The sequence below is a fragment of the Protobothrops mucrosquamatus genome, unplaced genomic scaffold (genome assembly GCF_001527695.2).
Source record: "Protobothrops mucrosquamatus isolate PMUCROS unplaced genomic scaffold, P.Mucros_1.0 scaffold1244, whole genome shotgun sequence".
Classification (NCBI taxonomy): Eukaryota; Metazoa; Chordata; class Lepidosauria; order Squamata; family Viperidae; genus Protobothrops; species Protobothrops mucrosquamatus.
In genome coordinates, this window is record NW_015387451.1 from 53,223 (window position 1) to 62,562 (window position 9,340).

At 44.7% G+C, this 9,340-nt stretch overlaps 1 protein-coding gene across 1 annotated transcript in view; it reads right to left on the reverse strand.

Moving 5' to 3' along the window:
• Positions 1–7,342, reverse strand: part of LOC107292015 (zinc finger protein 436) — a 13,026-nt gene extending 5,684 nt beyond the window's left edge. The window contains exons 1-3 of the mRNA XM_029285068.1: positions 7,302–7,342; positions 5,455–5,543; positions 1,822–1,945 (exon numbers count right to left, since the gene is read on the reverse strand). Coding sequence (XP_029140901.1) covers positions 1,822–1,945; positions 5,455–5,543; positions 7,302–7,335 — 247 coding nt within the window. The 5' untranslated portion in view covers positions 7,336–7,342. The remainder of the gene's footprint in view (positions 1–1,821; positions 1,946–5,454; positions 5,544–7,301) is intronic.
• Between the last annotated feature and the right edge of the window lie 1,998 nt (positions 7,343–9,340).

The window sequence follows — 9,340 nt, forward strand, 5'->3', positions numbered from 1 at the left end:
TTGACATGTCTGCAGCAGAGAGAGGGAAAATTTGAACTTGGGATTTTGGTGCGAGAGTCTCAGTTATGGCTAAGCATTACTGCAGTACACTTGACTTCTAATAAAACTATGCCTTTCTCAGCAAATGGAGCCAAGGATTCTTTATTTAGAGGTTTAAGTGGTGATAGGTCTAACAGTTTTAACTGAGGGAACTGTTCACCGATTAGCTTTCTAAGGGGATACAAATTGCACAGTAAGGTAAAAGAAACAGAATTCAGAGTGCCACTCCTTTACTATTTTTCAGATTTTGGCGGGAAAATGACTCGTGAACAAGGACCTTTTTTTATAATAAGTCTCCATATCAAGATTTTATTGTGGGCACCCCTGTAGTTATCTCTGAAACCTAATTCTGTCTGGAAAGCGGAATGTCAGGTTTGAAATACCAGGGCCACCCGTTAAGTTCCAATTAAATTGATTTATTGCTCATGCCTACGCACAGGAATCTAGTCAAGTAACAGATAGCACTATTTTGGCACTAGAGAATTCAAGAGGGGCTGGACTTAAGACCATTTGTGGCAATATAGAGATTCTAGGCCAGTGGTGGCGAACCTATGGCACACAAGCCAGACGCGGCACTCAGAGCCCTCTCTGTTGGCACGCGCACCTCCGCCGCCAGCAGCAGGTCCATCAGGCCGCCACCGCCGCGCGGAGCAGGAGCCCTGCCCAGCACAAAGGAGGCGAAGCGGCCGACTAGCAAGCTGGAGTAGAGGTGGTAGAGCAGAGGTCACCAACTACTGTCGATTGGTGGACTGGAACAAAAGGGAGGGGGAAGCATTTTACATGTGTGCATACGAACACGGGGCCGCGAGCAAGCACCTGCTGCAAATGGGGGGCGGGGCTAGTGCCTGCATGATACTCAGTAGCCCTGCCCAGTTCTTACGTGCAGCGCCTTGTATCTGCACCTCGCGATGTGGCGGCGGTCGTTTTTGTGCCTTGCAGCAGGGTGGCCCATTTTTGCACCCCCCCGGGTTTTGCGTGCCAGAGGCGGCGCTCAGAGGCGCCTCCCTGCCCCCCCCCAATGAGGGCACCACATTGCTGATGCGGCCCTGGCACTTTGCAATAAATAAATGGGTTTTAGATTGCAGTTTGGGCACTCGGTCTCTAAAAGGTTCGCCATCGCTGTTCTAGGCTGATTCCTCTTTTGGCTCCGTCCTCACATTCCGCCATCCCTTCTCCAACAGGGGAAAAAAAAATCTAAGTCAATTAAGTTCTGGGCAGGAACAGGGATTCTTCATTCCCCCAAACTCCTGGATTTTAAGAGTATGTTTAGGAAGCTTGCTCGCCAAAGAGGACAACACTTAGCTCATTCGGAAAGAGGTCAAAAAGCATGGCAAGGACTCCTGGTAAATCCGATGAAGAATGGCTGAAAAAAGCAAAAGCTAAGGAGAGACATCAGTCTTGCAATATTCGAAAGGAAGAAGGTTGGAGTTAATTCTCCACAGTGCCCAAGGACAAGGCAGGTCTTGGCTAAAAGGCTGGACTAGAAAACTCTTAAGGTCTCTTCGAATCATAGGATTCTATGATTCTGCTGAGCAACTTCCAGGACATTACATCAACACTCAAAGAGCCACTTGGACCCGTTTCCCACCGAAAACAAAACACTGGGAGCCGCAAAACCCTTTTGATAATCTAAAATGAAGATAACACTGCATATATCCTTTTTTACCTTTAATGTATATATGTATGTACTGTGTATATATGTACAATTAGATGGCTACGAAAGGAGCTGTAACCCAACAGATCTGGAAGTAGAAGAAAGAAACAAAACCCAGAGATTCTTACCGAGAGAGGTCACATTTTCATAATTCTCCTGCATCACCTCCTTGTACAAGACTCTCTGACTGGGATCCAAGAGGGACCATTCTCCTTTGGAGAAGCAGACAGCGACCTCCTCAAAGGAAACGGGCTAGAAGGAAATAATCAGAAGCTTATTCAACCAGGGAAGAAACCAGGCAAAAATGAGTCATTTAATCAAAAGAAGCACCTATGTGGTGGATTGAGAGCAGTGGCCAATCAAAGACTGTATCCCCCAGTTTGCTGATAGGTGTTGTGCCTCCGTCTTGTGAGCCCCTCTTATCGGAGGAAGAAGGCTCCGAACATGAAGGAGAGGAGATGGCCAGGCCTCCCTCTCCAGGACCCTCCTCTTTGGCAATGCCTCAGGTGTCTCCCGACGGAGAAGAGATTGACCAGGAGCCAGGTGGGTCTGAGATTGGCCAGGAGCCAGGTGTGTCGGATAATGAGGAAGAAAAGTTGTGGCTGGATCCACGCCAGCGTAGAAGCGACAAGCGTGCGCAGCAGAAAAAGAGACGTGCCAGAGATTAAGCTGAGTCACTGGACCACACCCCACAGGCTATAAAAGGGTGGTGGTGGCCATTTGGACCTCTGTGACGGACAAAAGCTGAATCTCTGGCAAAGTAGTTTGCTGTGGCTTTAAACTGTGTGTATTGTTTTTGTTTCTGTGTGTTTGGAGTAAAAGGTCTTGGCAGGCAGCTATGGAGCTGCTGCCAAGTTTCTTATCTGTGAAGTGGTGTCTGGAGAAGTCTTTAACCCTCGGCTGGCTGTTTGGGTGTGTGGGTCGGAACGGGGACAGAACAATAGGTCTACTTGGGAACTAGACTACAGAGCTCCATGGTCAGGCAAGTGGGGGCAGCAGGACTTCCTGAAAATAGGAAAAGGACCACCCACAAACCTTCTGCAGCTCCAGCCATCCCATCAATGGTGGAAAAAGTAAGGTTCTACATTTAGGCAAGAAAAACCAAATGTACAGGTATAGCATAGGGCAGTGGTTCTCAACCTTCCTAATGCCGCGACCCTTTAATACAGTTCCTCATGTTGTGGTGACCCCCCAACCCCCCATCCAGCTGGCCAGGGGGGGGCAGGAAAGCTGCTCCACCCAGCCTGGTTGGAGAAGCGCCCAGGCGGGGAGAGGGAGAGAGAGAGACCGAGAGCCAAGAGGGCGACAGCGCCGTCAGAGCTTAGTTCAGCCTCCTCCGCGGAAAGGGCCGCGAAGCAGCGCAGCCTCCCTTAGGACAGGAGTAGGCAACCCAAAACACTCAAAGAGCCACTTGGACCCGTTTCCCACCGAAAACAAAACACTGGGAGCCGCAAAACCCTTTTGATATCTAAAATGAAGATAACACTGCATATATCCTTTTTTACCTTTAATGTATGTATGTATGTATGTATGTATGTATGTATGTATGTTTGTGTGTGTATATATAAAATAAAGGTAAACAAGGATATATGCAGTGTTATCTTCATTTTAGATGTCAAAACGGTCTCTCTCTGTCTCTCTCTTTCCTCTCTTTCCTTTCTCTTTCCTCTCTCCCCTCCCTCTTTCCTCTGTCTTTCTTTCCTCTCCCTCTCGCTCTCTTTCCTCTCTTTTTTCTCTTTCCTCTCTCTTCCTCTTTTTCTCTCTTTCCTCTCCCCTTTCTCTTACCTCTTTCCTCTCCCTCTTTCTCTCTCTCCTTCTTTCCTCTTTCCCTCTTTCCTCTTTTTCTCTTTCCTCTCCCCCTTTCTCTTTCCTCTCCCCTTCTTTCTCTTTTTCCTCTCTATCTCTTTCCTCTTCCTCTCTTTCTCTCTCTTTCCTCTCTCTCTTTCTCTTTTTCTCTTTCCTCTCTTTCTCTTTCCTCTCTTTCTCTTTCCTCTCTCTCTTCTCTCTCTTCCCTCTTTCTCCTTCTCTCTTTCCTCTCTCTTTTCCTGTTTCTCTTTCTTTTTCTCTTTCTCTCTTTCCTCTCTTTCTTTCTTTCCTCTTCTCTTTCTCTTTCCTCTTTCTCTCTTTCCTCTCTTTCTCTTTCTCTCTTTCCTCTCTCTTTTCCTATTTCTCTTTCCTCTCTCTCTTTCTCCCTCTTTCTCTTTCCCCTCTCTCTGTTTCCTCTTTCTCTTTCCCTCTTTCCTCTCTCTTTCCCTATTTCTCTCTTTCCTCTCTCTTTCTCTTTCCTCTCTCTCTCTTTCTTTCTCTTTCTCTTTGTCTTTCCTCTCTCTCTTCTCTTTCTCTTTCTTTTCTCTGCTCTTTTCCTCTTTCTCTCTTTCCTCTTTCTCTTTCCTCTCTCTCTTTCTCTCTTTCCTCTTTCTCTCTTTCTCTTTCCTCTCTTTCTCTTTCTTCCTCTCTCTCTTCTCTTTCTCTTTCCTCTTTCTCTTTCCTCTCTTTCTCTTTCTTTCACTCCTTCCTCTCTTTTCCTCTGTTTCTCTCTTTCTTCTCTCTTTCTCTCTTTCCTTTCTTTTTCTCTCTCTTTCCTCTCTTTCTTTCTTTCCTCTCTTCTCTCTTTCTCTTTCCTCTTTCTCTTTCCTCTCTTTCTCTTTCTCTCTTTCCTCTCTTTTCCTATTTCTCTCTTTCCTCTCTCTCTTTCTCTCTCTCTCTTTCTTTCTTCTCTTTCTCTCTCTTTCCTCTCTCTCTCTCTTTCTCTGTTTCTTTCTCTCTTTCTCTTCGTCTTTCCTCTCTCTCTCTTCTCTCTTTCTCTTTCCTTTCTTTCCTTTTTCTCTTTCTCTCTTTCTTTCCTCTCTTTTCCTCTTTCTCTCTTTCCTCTCTCTCTCTCTCTCTTTCTCTTTCCGATGTTTTTCCCGATGGTCTTAGGCGACCCCTGTGAAAGGGTCGTTTGACCCCCAAACCGGTCACGACCCACAGGTTGAGAACCGCTGGTATAGGGGGTACCTTGCTCAATAGTAGCAACTGTGAGAGGGACCTCAGAGTCCTAGTGGACAATCACCTAAATATGAGCCTGCAGTGTGCTGCAGCTGCCAAAAAAGCCAACACAGTGCTAGGCTGCATTAACAGAGGGATAGAATCAAGATCACGTGAAGTGTTAATACCACTTTACAATGCCTTGGTAAGGCCACACTTGGAATACTGCATCCAGTTTTGGTCACCACGATGTAAAAAAGATGTTGAGACTCTAGAAAGAGTGCAGAGAAGAGCAACAAAGATGATTAGGGGACTGGAGGTTAAAAAATATAAGGAACGGCTGCTGGAATTGGGTATGTCTAGTTTAATGAAGAGAAGGACGAGGGGGGACAGGATAGCAGTGTTCCAATATCTCAGGGGCTGCCACAAAGAAGAGAGAGTCACGCTATTCTCCAAAGCACCTGAAGGCAGGACAAGAAGCAACGGATGGAAACTAACCAAGGAGAGAAGCAACCTAGAACTAAGGAGAAACTTCCTGACAGTTAGAACAATTAACCAGTGGAACAACCTGCCTCCAGAAGTGGTGAATGCTCCAACACTGGAAGTTTTTAAGAAGAGACTGGACAGCCATTTTTTCCGAAAAGGTGTAGGGTTTTCTATCTGAGCAGGGGGTTGGGCTAGATGACCTCCTAGGACCCTTGCAACCTATTATTATTATTATTATTATTATTATTATTATTATTATTATTATTATTATTATTATTATTATTATTATTACCTGGAATGTCCCTCACCTGAGCCTGCTGGGTCAAAGCCAGCCCCCCTCCAGTCCTTCTGCAGGATTGGAGAAAGCGAAAGTACCCTGTGGATTTTTCTTGGACTCCTGAGGAAAAAGGAGAAAATATTGTTCAGAAGTTCAATCCATTCATCTGTCTGCACTCATCCACCCAGAAGGTTCCTGTTGCAACACAGGGGTAGAAGAGATAAAATTAGAAGAAAAAGTCAGATACTTGCAGATTGGTGGGAGAGGGGGAGCGGAGGGGGGAGATGAGGAAATGGGGGGAAAAAAATCATAGAAGAAACAGTCCGGGCGAAAAGGAATGATATAGCAGGAAATGAAAGTGAATGAAAACACCATCCTCTCAACTTTCCACCCAAAGCAGCGTTTCTCAATCAGGCAACTTTAAGATGGGTAGACTTCAACTCCCAGAATTCCATTGTCACCTGAGGAATTCTGGGAATTGAAGTCCACCCATATGAAAGCTGCTAAGGCTGAGAACCGCTGACATAAAAAAAAATAATTCCAACTTTATTTTTCAGTAAGCTCTGTCTGAAATTTAGCCTTTCATTTGATAAGAGATGTAGGCAACAAAGTAAAATTAATTGCTCCTGGTCTCTAAAAATGTTTAGCTCCAATAAATCTCACGGTCTAGAATTATTTACCTTCTTGGTTTTGGTTTCCTATGGAACTGATCGATTCGTAGAACCCATTAAATACTTAAGATACTTAAATATTTCGATAACTGGTTTGAGCATAATTGGTCTCCTTTGTAACACAATGTAAGCCTGTGTTATTTTACTTTATGCCTTTAAATATATTTTCTCTGAGGAGAGGGCCTCAAATTTTACCAGATTCTCAAGAAGATTTATGACACAGAAAGGTTTATAGATGCTTCATCTAAGCCAAGCCGTATCTGGAATGGCACAAATGATTAGGGGACTGGAGGCTAAAACATATGAGGAACGGTGGCTGGAATTGGGAATGTCTAGTTTAATAAAGAGAAGGACGAGGGGGAACATGATAGCAGTGTTCCAATATCTCAGGGGCTGCCACAAAGAAGAGGGAGTCAAGCTATTCTCCAAAGCACCTGAAGGCAGGACAAGAAGCAACGGATTGAAACTAATCAAGGAGAGAAGCGACCTAGAACTAAGGAGAAACTTCCTGACAGTTAGAACAATTAACCAGTGGAACAACCTGCCTCCAGAAGCGGTGAATGCTCCAACACTGGAAGTTTTAAAGAAGAAACTGGACAGCCATTTGTCTGAAATGGTATAGGGTTTCCTGCCTGAGCAGGGGGTTGGACTTGATGACCTCCAAGGTCCCTTCCAACTTTATTATTATTATTATTATTATTATTATTATTATTATTATTATTATTATTATTATTATTATTATTATTATTATTATTATTATTATTATTATTATTATTAAACTAAAGGGAACTTTGATCTACTCTTACTGAGACTGGTTATACTAGAACATACCTCAAGAAAAAAAAATACCTTTCAGAAAGAAATATATTCTATGCTACAACTAATTCACCAAACAATTGTTGAATGCAAAGAGGACATAAAAAGAAATCATGAGACTAAAAATAATTTAGACAATATAAATGAGCAAATCTCCAAATTAAATCTACAATTAGAAAGTTATTATTATTATTTCAAGTTCTAGAAGGTTTTGATTACACCAAAAGAAAAAACTGGCTCTGAAATGTTCAGCCTTGCATGTTGGTGTTTTTTTTTGGGGGGGGGAAGAACTTTTCTGGTGCTTTTCACTTTCTGACCTGCCTATACCAGCAAAATCATGACAAGAAATATATAAATATATATATTTAAAAGTAGGTTCATATGGTTTTACCAGGTAAAACATATGTGTCTGCCTCTTCCTCCATTTCCAACTTCAGCAATTCTGAAAGGGGAGAAAGATGAGAGGAGAGAGATCAGAATCCCATCACCCCCAATTTGAGCTTATAAGGGTTTACAGGTAGCCCTCGACTTACAACAGTCGTTCAAAGTTACAACGCAGGGGTAGGCCACCTTGGCTCTTTTATGACTCGTGGACTTCAACTCCCGGAATTCCTGAGCCAGCATGGCTCAGCTTGGAAACCTCTCCCTTTCCCCTCAGCATGGCTGGCTCAGGAATTCTGGGAGTTGAAGTCCACGAGTCATAAAAGAGCCAAGGTTGCCTACCCCTGGACTAGCTGAACTACACAACATTGTCTCCCGTTCGAGAAGGACATTGGACTAGATGACCTCCAACTGTTATTTTATAGTTTACTTCAGGGTTAGACAACCTTGGCTCTTTTATGACTTGTGGACTTCAACTCCCAGAATTCCTGAGCCAGCATGGGGGAACTATGGCCCCTTCATAACTTGCGGACTTCAACTCCCAGAATTCCTGAGCCAGCATGGGGGAACTATGGCCCCTTCATAACTTGCGGACTTCAACTCCCAGAATTCCTGAGCCAGCATGAGGGAACTATGGCCCCCTCATGACTTGTGGACTTCAATTCCCAGAATTCCTGAGCCAGCATGGCTCAGCTTGGAAACCTCTCCCTTTCCCCTCAGCACGGCTGGCTCAGGAATTCTGGGAGTTGAAGTCCACAAGTCATAAAAGAGCCGAGGTGGCCTACCCCTGTTACAACGGCACTGAAAAAATGACTTATGAGCGTTTTTCACACTTAACGACCGTTGCAGCATCCCCATGTTCACGTGATCAAAATTCAGACGCTTGGCAACTGACTCGTACTTGTGACGCTTACAGTGTCCCGGGGTCACGTCGTCCCGTTTTGCAACCTTCTGACCAGCCAAGTCAATGGGGAAGCTGGATACGCTTAACAACCGTGTTACTAATTTAACAACCTGCAGTGAGTCACTTAATAACTATGCAAAGAAAGGTGGTAAAAATGGAGCAAAACATCCTTAACAACAGAAAGTTTGGGCTCAGTTGTGGTCGTACGCCGAGGACTAGCTGCAGTGCCAGTGCTCCTGGGCTTAGATGGGGGAACCAGCCCTAATCCCCCTTGCAGTTTTAATGGTTGAGGGGGGAACCAGAGCCTGGGCCTCCCCACTCTTAGTCCAGCCCTCTTCCTCACTACCCAAAAAAGCTAATGCAATCCTGGGTTGTATAAACAAAGGCATAGAATCAAGATCACGCGAGGTATTAGTACCGCTTTATAAAATCCCTAGTAAGACCACACCTGGAATACTGCAACCAATTTTGGTCACCCTATCACAAAAAAGATGTTGAGAGTTTGGACAAAATTCAGAGAAAAGCAACGAAGATGATCCAAGGCCTGGAGACTACAACATACGAAGAACGGCTACAGGACTTGGGTTTGGCTAGTCTAGAGAAAAGAAGAAATAGGGGAGACATGATAGCAGCGTTCCAGTATCTGAGGGGCTGCCACCAAGAAGAGGGGATCACTTTGTTCACCAGAGCCCCAGAGGGCAGGACGAGAAACACTGGTTGGAAACTGATCCAGGAGAGAAGCAACCTGGAATTAAGGAGAAACTTCCTGACAGTGAGGACAATCAACCAGTGGAACAGCTTTGCCTCCAGAAATTGTGGGCGCTCCATCACTGGAGATTTTAAAGAAGAGGCTAGAGCAGTGATGGCGAACCTATTAGAGACCGAGTGCCCAAACTGCAACCCAAAACCCACTTAAGTATTGTCGGGTGCCAGGTGGGTGTGGCCCATTGGGTGGGCATAGCTGTGGTGGTAACGGCAGACTGGGTGGGACTAAAAAGTTCAATCAATCAATTCCAACTTCGCGAGATCTTTTTTTCCCCGCAAGAAATTGATTGATTGAACCTTTTTTTTTTGCACACGGCCGTGGAGGCCTAAAGCAAAAAGGTTTAATAAAACCCATCTGGAGGCCTAGGACTGGGGCGATG